Below are 14,793 nucleotides of genomic sequence, written 5' to 3' on the forward strand. Positions count from 1 at the left end.
GAGCGCAGGCTTGGTAGTTGTGGCGCACGGGCTTAGTTGCTCCGCGGCATGTGGGATCTTCCCGGGCGAGGGATTGAACCCGTGTCCCCTGCACTGGCAGGCGGATTCGTAACCACTGTGCCACCAGGGAAGTCCGTGCAGACGTGTTTGTGGAGAGGATAGTCTGGTGTTACCACGTTGGACTGACACCAGGGCTTGATAAGAGCAGAGCGGCACGTCGGTACATTTTCCATTTGACTCTGTATTCAGTTTTGCCACTACACGAAAGGAAAGAAGGATGCCCAAGAACCTGCAGGCAATTCAGGGAAGTATTAGTGGAAAAGCAAGCACCATTTGCCCTGTTGGACCCCTGAAAGCAAGACGGGTCCCCAGCAGCTCTAATGGACACCACCCCCGCCACAAAAAAAAAAACGGCCAGGCTCTTGCTTTGGCCATGTCTTCTCACACTGGCATGGTCTGGTCCTGAAGCGTGGCCTCAGGAGGTGCCACGAGTGTTCCCATCAGTACACAGAGGATATAGGACTGAATGAACTTCCTTGAATGGATTATCCAAGACATCTACCCAATGAAAGAAACAATGCTAGCTTTTTGTACGTAAAACTTTTTTTTAAATCTTTAAAAAAAGCAGAGCAAAAATATCCTATTGTGATACAGGACAGAAAAAAGTGTCAGTTTTTAGAAACTAAATATAGGTAGTATCTGTTTAATCAGTCCTATTGTATTTAGGTTCTCTTTTGAAAAACTCTTAACGTGTGTGTTCAATAAATACACAGTAATACAGCCTACAACATTTAAATATCCAGTAAAGAGTTAAAATAATTTGCTGTGTCAGAACACAGAAATATTATAAAAGTGTTGTGTTTTTTCCACACGTCATTTGTTTAACTAGTCCTACTGTTGCCCCTGTTAACTAGTTCAGCTGTTCTTTAATTAATAGCATTTAAGTAACAGAAAAGTAAATAATACAGAATAAAGAAGTGGCGCTGGGACAACTGGATATCCACGTGCAGACAAATGAAGTTAGACTGCATCCTTACAACATACACAAAAATTAACTCAGTGTAGACCCTAGGCCTAAATGTCAGAGTTAAAACTATCAAACACTTAGAAGAAAATGTAGGAGTAAATCTTTGTGACCTGGGTTAGCAAAGCCTTCTTACCTACAACACCAGAAACACAAGGGACAAAAGAAAAAAAGTAGCTGCACTAGACTTCATTAAAATTTAAAACTCAAGGGGCTTCCCTGGTGGCGCAGTGGTTGAGAGTCCGCCTGCCGATGCAGGGGACACAGGTTCATGCCCCGGTCCGGGAAGATCCCACATGCTGCGGAGCGGCTGGGCCCGTGAGCCATGGCCGCTGAGCCTGCGCGTCTGGAGCCTGTGCTCCGCAACGGGAGAGGCCACAACAGTGAGAGGCCCGCGTACCGCAAAAAAAAAAAAATTTAAAACTCGTGCTTCAAAGGACACTGTCAAGAAGGTAAAAAGACAGCCCATAGAAAATATTTGCAAGTCATATGTCTGGTAAGGGGCTTGAATCCAGAATATGTAAAGAACTCTTAAAACTCAATAATAAAAAAACAAACCAACTTAAAAATGGCCCAAGGGGACTTCCCTGGTGGTCCAGTGGTTAAGAATCCAACTTGCAATGCAGGGGATGCCAGTTTGATCCCTGGTTGAGGGACTAAGGTCCCACATGCCACGAGGCAACTAAGCCCACACACCACAACTACAGAGCCCGCATGCCGCGACTACAGAGCCCACGCACTCTGGACCCTGCGCCCCACAACTAGAGAGAAACCCACGTGCCACAACTAGAGAAAAGCCTGCGTACCACAACGAGAGAGAAGCCCACGCGCCACGACGGAAGATCCACATGCCGGAACTAAGACCCGACGCAGCCAAAAAATAAACTTAAAAGCAAATGGGCCAAGGATCTGAATGGACATTTCTCCAAAGATGTACAAATAGCCAATAAGCACACGAAAAGATGCTCAGCGTCAGTTATTAGGGAAAAGCAAATGAAAACTACAGTGAGCTATCACTTCACACCCACTAGGATGGCTAGAATCAGAAAGACATAGTGAGCAGTGTTGGCAAGGATGGGAAGAAATTGGAACCCTCACACATAGCTGGAGGGAACGTGGAACGTGAAGTGGTGCAGATGCTGTGGAAAACAGTCTGGCAGTTCTTCGAAAGGTTAAACAGTTACCCTGTGACCCTGCAATTCCACTCATAGGTATCTACCCCAGAGAAATGAAAGCATGTCCACACAATATTTGTACACAGATGTTCACAGGAACACTAGTCATAACAGCCAAAAAGTGGAAACAACCTAACTGCCCATTGACTGATGAATGGGTAATTAAATGTGGTATATACATACAATGGAATGTTACCTGGCCGTAAGAAGGAATGAAGTACATGATACATGCAACAACATGGATGAACCTTGAAGGCCTTTTGCTAAGTGAAAGAAGCCAGCCACAAAGGTCACATATAATTCTGTTTGTATGAAGTGTCTAGAATAGCTAAATCCGTAGAGACAATAAATTAATGGTTGAGTGGGCCTGGGGATTCAAGGGGGGCGGGGATGGGGAGTGACTGCTAATGGATGCAGGTCATGAAAACGTCCTAAAATTGATGGTGGTGGTGGTTGCACAACTCTATATATAAATACACTAACAACCACTGAATTGCATACGTTAAATGGGTCACTTGTATGGTATGTGAATTATATCTCAAGCTGTTAAAAAGAACAACAAAAATACACATAATATGTTATTTAAGATACCTGTTTTTTAAATATATGTATGTTACAGTAATGACACATGTGCATAATTGTTTATTGTCACATTTCGGGATTCTTTTGCTCTGGTGTGACTGTGTCTGGGTTTGACTCCTTAAAAAGTTGGTCACCCTCATCCTCCTATCACTTGGGTTCATAAGCATGAAGTTGGTTGCCAGATGGCAAAATGTGCCCCAAAGCCTGCAAGTGGCCCTGGGAGGCCACTGGGGAGGCAAGGATCCTGCACCCACGGGGTGTGTGAGTGGGAGGCGGAGTGAGGAAGCGGCTGGTGCCCCAGCCCCTCCCCTGCAGTCTCGTCACATCAGTTCCTGCTCCAGCCACTCCGTGCTGGCACCTGCTAGGAGGCCTCTTACTTGTGCTCAGGCAGGACCCCTGCTGAGAACAAGGCCATGGTCCATCTCTGCCTGCCCAGATTCTATCCCTCAATTATTTTGACGCTCTGCCTCCTCCTCCATGCAGCCTGTTCTGATTTCTCTGCCCTTTCCTCAGTGCCTCTTTCTGAAGTTGCAGCCGTGCTTTGTCTGCAGCTCTCTTTGGATCTCAGCATCCTGTGGGGAAGTTGGGTGTCCGTGGCTGTGCTCCTCCTTCAGACTGAGGCCCAGGTGTGACTCAGCTCTGTGTCCTTAGTGCCCGGCACAGGCCTCCATTCTGCCACTTCATCCCCTGTCCACCCTGGCATCCAGTCTGTATCCCTGGGCCTTGGCTCTCCAGACTGGGCTCAGCCATCCCTTGGTGGCCATGTGATGTGACCTCTGGCCTTTGGTTGCTGTTTTGCTGAGATCGGGGGGTTAGTTCCAGACAGATTTGAGAAGGCGGGTAGAGCAGATTACACGTCTGGTGTCTGGTCTGTCTGCGCCGTCAGTTCTGCTCATTAGTGAGCTCCCCCACACAGTACCAGCAAGAGAGGTCCTGCCACCCACGCCCCAGCTCCCCACACATTTCTGAGGAAGAGCCTGGAGGAGGCTAGTGTGATGGTTCCAGGGCCAGGCTGCCCACGGTCCAGCCGCAGCTTCTCCATCTCTCCTACCTGGGAGATCGTGGGCAAAGCATGGTCCACTCTGTGCTTCAGTCTCCTCATCTGTAAAATGGGGAGGAAAAGCACAAATGTTTTTGTTTCCTGGCCTGGCAGTTGGTCACTCCGTCTGGGTGAGGTTCACTGGCGAGCCCCGCACGCTGCCCGAGGGATGGAAAGAGCCCGGGATGGGATCCAGCAGGCCTGGTTTGAGAGCTGTCTCTGGGTGGCCTTGGACCAGTCCCTCTCTCTCTCTGGGTTGGTTTCCTCCCGTGGTGCATAGGAGTGAGCACCTCTGCCTTGCACAATTCCTAGGGCCGAGGGGAGGCACCAGCTCCGGCCTCCTGGTGTTAAATGCCTGAGTGTGTGAGAGTGGCCCCACCAGAATGGAAGCTCCCCGGGGATGCGGCTGGGCATGGGAGCCCTGCGAGGGTTGCGGCCGAGCCGAGGGCCCGCTCAGCTGCCACGCTCTGTGCTTCTCCCACAGTTCCCGATGGGTCCAGGCTCGGACGGCCCGATGGGGGGCATGGGTGGCATGGAGCCACACCACATGAACGGCTCGTTAGGTGAGTCAGCGCCCTGACCTCATCATGCTGCCCCCTGCCCGACCCTCCCGGGAAGGCTTCTCTGCCTTGGCTCCTGGCTCCCCTAGGCCGGGTCCCCACAGGAAGATCCCAAGAGGAAGATGTTGCCTAAGTAGAAGATCCTCTTTGCAGAGATGTTTGGGCTTGGGCGGAAGGGTTTGGAGGCCCCTGCACAGAAGGGTGGGCAAGAAACTGAACTGGATTCATTTTTCCTTTCAGGGTCAGGTGACATAGATGGACTTCCAAAAGTGAGTGTGTATTCCATGTCTCCTCCCTGACAGCACCACCCAGAAAGCCTTTCCCGCATCTGGGGGGCAGGTTGCTGGGGGCACGGGGGCTTACCTCCTCTGCTCTCTCTGCAGAATTCTCCTAACAACATAAGTGGCATTAGCAATCCTCCAGGCACCCCTCGAGACGACGGTGAGCTAGGAGGGAACTTCCTCCACTCCTTCCAGAACGACAATGTAAGTGTGCCTGCCACCACCCTCATTTCACCCCTGGGTCCTCACCGTATCCCCCTGGGGCCTGGGGACTGTTTTAAGTTTCAGTCTCCTGACCAAGACCTGCCTGCTGGGCCAGTGTCCTGGCAGCTGTGTCGTGGGCCTTTCACCTCGGTTATTTTTCCACACACAGTGCAGAGCCCTCACCTCCCCCACCCCCCTCCCCCACTGCCTGGCGCTGACCCCTGCTACCTGAGTCTGACCTTCCCGAAGCATCCACATGGAGGCGCAGCGCCTCCAGCAATGAAGAAGCTGACGTGGCTGGACGAGCCCTGGGCTCTGGCCCACTGGGTCTCTGTCGCAGTCTTATTTCCTCCTGTCCTGGGGAAGGAGTTTCACGCAACCAGTGACTTCCGGGGGTCTCGGTGCAGAGGAGCTGGCCGTCTCCTTTTTCACATTGGGCCTCTATTTACAGTGTCATCTGAAGAAACGATGTCATGGTTAAGCAGCTTTTGAGAACCCCAGGCCGGCTCCCACCCCAGGGCACCCTGTCTGTGCTCCGGCTCGTCAGACCCCGGTTCTCTGCAGTCTGTGGCCCCATGAGGGGACGGCAGGGGCCGCTGCTGCTTTGCTTGGAAAGAAGGGGTGATTTGGAGAGGGAAAGGGGCCAGGGGAGAGGAGTCAGGGACACAGGCTGGTGCCAAGAGGTGGCTCCTAAGTCCCGCCTGCTGGCCCCCTGCCCACCCAGTGCCATCATGGGTGTCTCAGCCCAGCCACCCCCAGACAGTCCCAGTCCAGCTCTGTGCAGTCATATCCCCACAGGGCTCTCCCACACCCTGGCCCTCATGACCCCCCTTCTCTGCTTCTCCCCTTCCAGTATTCTCCAAGCATGACGATGAGTGTGTGATCCCCCCTCCTCTTCTCTGAGACGCTGAGAGAGCCGGCATTGCAGGCGGGAAGGTGCCAGAAATTATGCAAGAAGTGAGGTGTCATTACCCAGGAGCTGGGGGAGGGGCATCTCCTGCTCCCCCTCAACCCTCCCCCTCCCCTCCCCCAACCTTTCTCAATTTTAGTTTCATGCAATAAAAAGGCCGAACTTTTTATTCCATAAAACATGAAGGACAAAACTCAAAAATACATTTCAAGTCAATGACCAGAAAAATCCCACCCCTTGCCCTTTCCCAAAAGGACCTTTTATGTACATGACACATTTTTGTTGTTTTTTGTTGGGGGTTTTACCGTTGTTGGGATTTTTTTAATTTGTTTTCAGGGGGGTTTTTTGGGGGAAAAATTTTTAAAAATGGAAGCTTCTAGCAAGCCCCCCCACCCCAATCAACCTCTTTGCTTTCTTCTTTAAAAAAAAAAAAAAGGACAAAAAAAAGCAAAAAACGAAAAACAAAAAACAAAAACCCAAGCCCTGTTGTCTGTCTGTACCCAAGCCCTTCCACCAGGAAAGCTAGTCTAGGTGTGAGATCTCACCTGTCTTTGTAGCCATCTAAAAATAATAATAATAATTATAATAAACTGGGCAGTTTACAATCGGTGGTTTCTTTCAAACGGCCTTTTTGGGAAAGAAAAAAGGAGTCATCCTTTTCCACTTGGGGTTTTTGGTTTGTGCTGACGGGCAAGGGAAGGGCAGGAACCTGTCTTGTTTCTGCTTGGTCTCCTGGCGAGGTGGCGACAGCAGCTGCACAGCTTCGACCCCAGACCCCCTCCCCCGTTACGTGGCCAGAGGGGCCAGACCACCGACCGCTTTCAGGATCCCGCCCCAGCGGAGCTGTGCTGCGACCCAGTGGCATGCACTGTTCCCAGGACTGCTTCCTCTCTCTTCTGGACCTCTCCCCGCCCAGCATCCCGCCCTCCAGCCCCCTCCTCAGCCCCCACCCCAGTCTTCCCAGTGAGAATCCTGCCAGCAGGGTGGTGGCCTGGAGCGGAGTGGGGGAGGCCGCCCCGACAGGATGGCTGTGACCTGGGACATGGAAACGGTGGCCTCCGCGTTCTCATTCCTCGACTGGTCGGCCTCCTGTGTGCGGGCAGTGGAGGGCTGGGGTTTGGGTTTTCCGTTTTTTCCCCTCTTGATTCTTCGTTTTCAAAAATGGGATATTGACCAGAGTTGCTCTGTGTGCGCTTGGAACTGGACAGAGAGACTTTGGAATAGCTGTGGGGGGGCAGGGGGGACGCCAGCAACCAAACAGATGTGCTGTTCCCGGTCCTGTTTTTATTTTCAAAAACCAACAAATGCGACAGTGGAGCCTGTCCCCTCCCAGGAGGGGTGACTTGTGGCCTCCCTCACCTCACCACCCCCCATCGAAACCTCTGTGTCTTGCCCTGAAGACACCAGAATTCTTTGTACATTTACACCCCTCCTCCTCCTCCTCCCCCCCTGTAGCTGGTCTTTGTTTTCGTCCCTCCCTTTCTGATCCATGTATATCATATTATGTGAGATATCATCTGCCTGAAAAAAGACCTTGTGCGGATTATTGGGAACATTGTAGCTGTTTCTGTGTTTTTTCTTACCTTGTAGTCTGGTTCTGAATTAAGAGAGGAAAAAAAAGTAATTATGATACATTGTAGTTTGTGTACGATATATGTTGATAACGTTTTATTAAAGGGACATCTTTTTTCCGCAGCCCTTCCTGACATGTTTGGGGGGAACATGGGTTGGAGTTCATTATACTGATTACAAAATGCCAGGCAACTGGTTGGGCAGAATTGTTGTTCCTGGTGCAGGGCAAGATTTTGGTTTGTGCTGTTTCAGGAGTCGGCCTTCTTTTCCTGGGCATGTTAATCTTCTGTGGAGAGTTGGGGAAGATGGTTGGGAGGACACTGTCTCACTTCAAATATTCGGGGACATTCTAAAAGGCAGTTGCGGTTTCTCATCTCACAAACGCATTTTGGTTTGCCAGAGTGTATTTTTCTGGATAAGGTTCCCGGTGTGCTGTTTTCAGTGGAGAGTCAGCATCGGCTAGGCTGGCCCCATGGGCTGCAGCCATGCCCTGCTTTCTCCCTTCAGGTGGAATTTGCTTCACAGGTCCTAGGGTGCCGGGCCACAGGGGCATTGAGTTTTATTTTTTCACCTCCAAGGCAACAGGGAGCCCTTGAAAGATTTGGAGAGTGGCACAGTTTGACTTGAATGTTTGAAAACGGTGCAGGCCACATCCTGGAAGATGGTTGGGTGGGGCTGGACAGATTTGGGGAGACCCAGTCCCAGCTGCTGTCTAGGCAAGAACTACTGCAAGCCCACCAAGTCAGCAGCTGTGGATGCTGATTTGAACAACATTTAGAAAGTAGAACTTTCTGCCTCCCTGGAGCTCTGGGGCCAGGCCCGCAGCAGGAGGGGAGGGAAACACACGATGTCTGAGCAAAGTGTGGCTTTAGCCCGCCTTTACAAAGTCTGAAGGGACCAGTTTCAGATCCTGCAGGATCTGTGTGGCCCTGAGCAAGTTAGTTCATAACCTCTGTCCTCAGTTTCCTCATCTATAAAATGGGGATAATGGTTTACCTATCATGTGGTGGTTGTGAGGATAAGTTGACATTTGTAAAGTGTTTAGAACAGTGCCTTTTAAGTAGTAAGAGCAGCAGTGTTAGCTGTTGGTGGTACTACTCTTTTGGAGAGCATCTAAATGGGTATGAGGAGTAGCTGGGAGGGCCTAGAAAATTCCATTTGTCCTTCCGTCCTCATCGGGGAATAAGGCTTCCTAGGCTCTTCCTCAGCACAGACGTCTTTGAACTACTGGGAAAACATCACTGTTGGACAGATGAGGAGACGCAGGCTGTTACTGACCTGCACTGACAGTCCTGAAGAGGTGTTTGTTCACCAGCACTGAGCATCTGCCACGTGCCAGCCCCAGTGCTGAGCAAAGAAGGTGGAGATGACGGGCAAGCACCCACTCCATACCCTCGCTGCCCTTGTGCTCCCCAGAGCAGGCCTCAGGCGCAGGTGGGAGCAGTGGCCTGGAGAAGGGAGCCCAGGTCACAGGGGCCCCTGCAGAGAGGAAGGAAAGGGCCCCCAGCCTGTAATGAGAGCCTGCTGTGTGCCTCACTGCCCACCTCTGCTGGGTGCGGGGTTCGAACACCAGGCACCCTAACACACCCCTCAGCCTGTGATTCCCCCCAGCACCCCCAGAGTTGCCTTTGCCACACTCATGGCCCTGATGAGGGCTGGTTTGGGGTTGGCCTTCTCAGCAAGAGGTCTTTGAGGAGAGGACAGGCTCCTGTTCCCCCCAGTGTTCTCACCACCCTGCCCTGTCCAGGCCTGACTGAGCGCAGGGCCGGGCCAGATCCAGGTTCTGCAGCCAGGATGAGGGTCTCGGAGTGAGAGGCTTTCACAGAGGAGGGCTTTAGCCCATCACTGAAACCTGGGCAGGAGTGGACAAGCCAGGCCAAAGGCCCCAGCTCAGCAGCTGCTTTCCTACTACTCCTTACTACCCACAAGTGCCTAATTCTAGAGGCCAGCCAGCCTGGGGGTCAAAGTGAGGGCCCTGTCCTTCCTGGCTGGGCACCCCTCCCTGGATCCAGAAAAGGAGAGCCTTGAGGCAAACTAGCTGATGCCAGCAGGGCCTGCCTGGGGCAGGGGACAGGTGTGTGTGGAGGGGACCTGGAAGGGGTGGGTCAGCAACTACCAAGGCACAGAGCCAGAGCAGGACTCCAGTTTGGGCTCAGCTGGGGCCATTCAGCCTGATGCCCTGGGTGACCCTGGGTAATCTCTGACTCCCAGCCTCTGCTGTCCCTTGAGGATTCCACAGACTCCAGGGGCCTGAGCCCAGAGTACATCCCAGGCTTCTGTGAGGGCTCTGCCCTGAACTGAGTGGAGCTGGAGCTTCCCTGGGCTCACTGGGCGGGAGCGCTGGAAACAGAAGACCAGACCAAGCGACGGGGTGCTGAAAGAGGGTCCATCCTGCCCTGTGCTGGCACTCTCCTCTCCATTCGCAGGTGTCTATGGAGCCCCAGTCTTTGGCATCTGTTACCTGGACATTCAGCTACCAGCTTGGTTTCCTGCCTCCATCTCAGCCCTTCCAATCCCACAAAGATCTAACTCACTCACTCACTCCTGAGCATCCTTAAACTCTTCCATCCATCCCTTCACATATTTATGGGGCGCCTGTTACATGCCAGGACTGTCCTAACACTAGGGATACAGCGGGGAACAAAACGGCTGTGGGAGGCTGGTGATGCCCATCACCGAGGTGAGGGGGGCTGCGGGAAGAGCAGGTTGAGGTGACACTTGTTCAACATCCAGGTAAAGAAGTCAAGCAGGCAGGTCCCGGCTAGAGACATGGGGAGTTGTTGGCCTTCAGATGCTCTTGAAAGCCATGAGACTGAGCTCATCTGCAGAGTGAACGGAGAAGGGCCCAGGGCCCTGGGAAACAGGAAGAACTAGCAAAGGAGGCAGTGAGGAGAGTGAGGTGCCCGGATACCACGGGAAGAAAGCTGCAGAGAGGAGAGTGCCGCACACGGCCTGGGATCCGGGGCGCGCTCCTCGCCTCATTCAGGCCCTGCGGGCCTCTCCTGCTCGTTCTCAACCCTCAGCACTGCATGCTCCAGTGATGCAGAACTCCTTAGGGATCGCTGCCCACTGGGGCCTTTGTTCCTGCTCTTCCCTCTCGGCACGCCTGTCCTACTTGCCCTTTAGAATCCAGCTTACGTGGAAGCCTTGTAGGCTGAGGTGAAGGCTTTCTTTGAGCCCCCACGACCCCTATGCTGTAATGGTTCAACGTCTGCCTCCCCCATCAGACTGGGAGTTCCTCGAAGCCTGGGACCATGCCTGAGTGTTTGTCCCCAGAGTGAGTGACCCAGCACGAGGCCTGGCACCCAGTAGGTGTTCAGGGAGTGTTCACAGAGTGAGTGGATGCCTGCTGAGTACAGTCACTTCTGCACTCCTCCCCACTGCATGCTGTCACCTGTGGGGAGGTACTCAGGTGTGGGGAAAGAGGTGCCCTTTATGGCTTCAGCAGATCCAAAGGAGACTGACTACTCTGTCACTGCCCACCCGCCAGCTGGGAACTCCTGGAGGACCATGTCTCATTCTGTATCTCTGGCTCCCAGCACAAGGCCTGGCACACACTAGGGACTTATAAAAGGAGCTGAATTGCTGGATCCCCTAGAGGTCTGTAGTGGGGAACCTCAGGGCTCAGTCCCCAATTCTAGCCTATTCTTGGATTCCATCAGCCCAGCTGAGGATGAGGAGACAGATGTGTTTTGTGGGGTGGGTGACAGAAAGCTGGGCGGGGCTACGCTGCTCCTGACAGGCTAGACTCTTGCCCGGGGCAACAAGCCCGCCCCCTGGATACAGGCTTTGGGTTTGAGGAGACATGGCCAGGTCATCTGGCATGGGATAGACTGAGGATCTCAGGTGGCAACAGCCAAAGCAGTGTCCAGAACAGGGGAGAGGCTGGCCTCACTCCACCCTGCCATCCTCAGCCCAGCTGAAGCACTGGGTCCCTGCTCTGTGATACAGCCTGGAGCAGGTGGCTGAGGTACGCTGTGGATTGAGAAATGGCTTAGAGGCTCAGTGGGAGGTAGACACTGGGCTATTTGGCTTTGAGGCCTATTATTCCCAGCTTCAAATCTCCCCTGGCTCAGAAAGCAGATGGGGTGTGAGGCCCCAGCAGTCAGAGCTGGGACCCCGGAACTGAAGCTAAAGGAGGACATTCCTCCCGAGTGCGAGAATGCTTAGCAGCCAGTGAGAGGCTGCTTCGAGAGGTAATAAGTTCCGCATCGCTGGAAGTGTGCGAGCCAGTGGGGAGGGGAAGAAGAGGGGGCTACCTGTGTTGGGCAAGGGGGCGTTGGTTTCCGGGCTCTCAGGTGGAGGGCAGAGGGAAAGATAAACAAACCCCTTCTCAGGAGCAGAAATGGGGTCAGAACCAGCTCACTCTGACTTCTAGGTCCCTCCCAGCTTTTCAGCTGTTCCATGACCTCTACGAGAGATCTCCATAGACTCTGCTGATGTGACTCGTATTCCTTCTGCCGAAGACCACCCCAGGCCCGGTTCTGCGAGCTCTGCAGAGAAGGGCGGGCTGGCGGTTGCAGGCTGGGTTCGGGGTGGGGTTCTGGTGGCAGAGCCAGTGCTCCAGCAGGGCCTCCCTGCCTCCTCGCTACTCCACAAACACACCAACCGCACGCCCATCTCAGAGCGGTCGCGTTTTCCCCAGCGCCTTCCCAGCCTGCCCCACACTTCGTTCAGCCTCTACTCAAACACTACCTTCTCACAGAGGCCTCACCCTGTGAGGTAAGGGCCAACACACCCCGTCCCCAGCTGCTGGTGGCTCGGTGTCCCTTCCTGGGTGCTGCCCTGGTCCCCAGGGGACTGCCTCACCCAAGGTTTCACCTCCTCCCAGGCGGTGGCCAGTGGCCAATGGCTGACGTGGGACCACTTGGCCTCGATTTGGGATGGCTCTGAAGGGCCACCCAGTACTGAGCTCTCTAGAGGACCCGCGGGGGTCTCAGCTCCCCCTGCCCAGTCACGCCCTCCTCCCTTGCTCATGGGTCTCTGGGGAGTGCGCCCCAGTAAGCCTGCCGCCACAACTCTCCGTCTCAGAGTCTTGCCTTCGGATCCTCTGACATACCTTTCTTTCTGCACCGTCTCCCCACGTTGGAATGTAAACTCCATGACAGTAGGGACCTTGTTTTGCTCAATGCTCTCTACCTGGGGCCTTGCCTCATGCCTAACCCATACTAGATGCTCACAGACACCCGTGGAACGAACCAAGTGGCTGAGAGCTTATCATCCTGAGCTGAGGAGTGGACACTGGGATTCTCTGCAGGTTCCCAGACATCTCTGGGGAGAGGGTCCCTATAACAGGGTGTCTTCCAGCAGCCAAGCAGGTAGGCCCCATAAGTCACAGTGATTTGTGTATTCATGTTAAAGGGAAGATGGTATGAGACACCCAGGTCACATACACACTTTAAGGGACTTTGTCCCGCCACAAAAGAGGAAGCAGGGAGATGCTGTCTAAAGCCTGAGGTGACCCTGGCCTGCTCCTACGCCAGTCTCAGGCCTGCTGCTGAAGGACAGAGCCCAGCAAGTCACAGAGCCTCTGGCGAGCACCTGCCCTACATCCAGCCTGAGTCAGCCTTGGGAGAGGACAGAGACGGCCTAAAGGGCCCCCCGAAGTAATCCCACCTTTTCACGGAGCTTCTGAAAACCTCTAGACCCATCTACTTGAAACCTCCCGGTCAAATGCAGCCTGTTAATCCCAAAGTAGGGAAAACCTGAAAGGGAGGTGCTTTATTCCCACTCTGCAGATGAGGAAACTCAGGATCTGAGTGGAAGGTAGAATATAGGAGACTCTTGGAAATGGCGTTCCCCAGTCCACTGATGCCTGCCAGAAATGAACTGAGCTTTCTCATGGATCAACATGACACTTAAATACATGACCAAATGAGAGCACGTTCACACGTGCTCATAATGCCAGTGTCAAAATTTTGGTTCCAAATGCCTGTTGCTTAAAAGTCCAAGTCCCTATAGGGCGACTTTTATACTAATAGTGGGACATCCCCGTCCACCCTCCTCACACAGTCCTCCTGCTTCCTTCTCCCAGACTGGCTCTGACTAGGTGAGTACTCTGTTCTCAAGTCTAAGGCCAAATAGGGCCTGAAAATCATCCTGTATTTCCTCCCTCCCTGTGTTTAACGAGGAAGGTAAGAGGGTGGGGAGGATGAGGTAGGTGGGCGTTTAGGATTTGGGGAGGTAGGCACAACTCTATGGAGGAAGCAGCTGTCATCACATATGAACTTCCCAGTTCTTCACAATACACCACGTGGTGTCTGAGCCGCAGTCTCCTCACCTGCATGGGGAGGATAGAAACGCCAGTCCTGCCTGCCTCACTTTGCAGACCAGCTGCAAGGTGCTTGAAGGGAGAGAGCGGAGGGTGCCAAGCTCCACAGCTTAGCTGCAAGGTCCAAGAGGACAGACGAAGGCCAACCACTAGGGCTGTCCTCACTCCAGGGGCTGGGATGAGCACCCAGGCCTGCCCTGTAACACTGGCACCCTATCAGGGCAGTTCTCAAGCTGCAAGGTCACCTGCTGACGGCCCACTTACTTGCAGCCTCTGACCCACACGCTCAAGACCCAGGCTGGCTTCGCCCTCTCACTCCCCATTCTCCCACCAGTAGCAAGGGGGCTTCCGCCCCCTCAGCCTGGCTTCAAGCCACCACCACCACTCACCCGAGAATGACCGCAGTGGCCTCCAGCTCTACTCGGTACAGTCGCCCTGCCAACTCGCCCTCCACACGCCCACAGAGTGTTCTTTTAAAAAAATCCCTTTGACTCAGCAATTCTGCTTAGGAATTTATCCAATGGCTGCGCTGGCAGAAGTACTCTAAGATACGTGAACAAGGATGCTCGCTGCAGCATTATTTGTAATAGCTAACAACTAGAAATAACTCGAATGTCCATCGACAGGTATTAATGCAGCTGCTCAAAAAAACAATATAGCTCATATGTGCTGATGGGGCAAGATCCTGCGATGCCAAGGTATTAGGTGAAAAAAGGAAGGTGCAGAATGGTCTATAAATAGGATGACACTAAGCAATGTACATATATACATCCTTATTATACATATACATTTTAATGGCGCTACATGAGAAACTCTAAGCTGTGGTTACCCTTGGGGAAAAGGACCAGAGTTGCCTTGGGTGGGGGACAAATTTTATCTGGGGAAGCCTGAAGCGCCAGCATTCAAGGCCCTTGAGAGCTGCCCCTCCAGCCTCACCGCCGCCCTCCCTGCGCTCCCCATTTCCAACCACTCCCCAGTGCTCCAGGATCTTTCTCGCCCCCCTGCTTTTGCACACCCGCCGCCTTCCCCAGTAACCCCTTCACACACACCACCACCAGCCCAATCTGTCCTTTTCCCGGTAAACCCTGCCCTGCCCAGCCTAAAAGGTACCTTGTAAAGTGGAAGGAGTACAACCTGGGAGTCAGGGACACGGGGCTGGAAACAGCACTGTTATG

The 14,793-nt window shown here is 53.3% G+C and overlaps 1 protein-coding gene and 1 long non-coding RNA gene across 14 annotated transcripts in view; one reads left to right on the top strand and one right to left on the bottom strand.

Moving 5' to 3' along the window:
* SSBP3 (single stranded DNA binding protein 3) overlaps positions 1-7,470 on the top strand; it is a 165,260-nt gene extending 157,790 nt beyond the window's left edge. For 9 of the 13 annotated variants that reach the window (XM_033435433.2, XM_033435437.2, XM_049711030.1 and 6 more), the window contains 4 exons: positions 4,305-4,383; positions 4,621-4,649; positions 4,764-4,865; positions 5,719-6,171. In XM_033435433.2, coding sequence (XP_033291324.1) covers positions 4,305-4,383; positions 4,621-4,649; positions 4,764-4,865; positions 5,719-5,748 — 240 coding nt within the window. In that variant the 3' untranslated portion in view covers positions 5,749-6,171. Of the gene's footprint in view, positions 1-4,304; positions 4,384-4,620; positions 4,650-4,763; positions 4,866-5,718 lie in introns of all 13 variants that reach the window. The other 4 variants (XM_033435440.2, XM_004273811.4, XM_033435442.2 and 1 more) reach the window with 1 other exon arrangement.
* Positions 6,160-9,159, bottom strand: LOC125964743 (uncharacterized). Its single transcript, XR_007478000.1, has 2 exons — positions 8,626-9,159; positions 6,160-7,938 (listed from the first exon to the last, which is right to left on the bottom strand). It is a non-coding gene; the product is annotated as an uncharacterized LOC125964743 (long non-coding RNA).
* Positions 9,160-14,793: the final 5,634 nt, after the last annotated feature.

This window comes from Orcinus orca, chromosome 1, assembly GCF_937001465.1.
Source record: "Orcinus orca chromosome 1, mOrcOrc1.1, whole genome shotgun sequence".
NCBI classification, from domain to species: Eukaryota; Metazoa; Chordata; class Mammalia; order Artiodactyla; family Delphinidae; genus Orcinus; species Orcinus orca.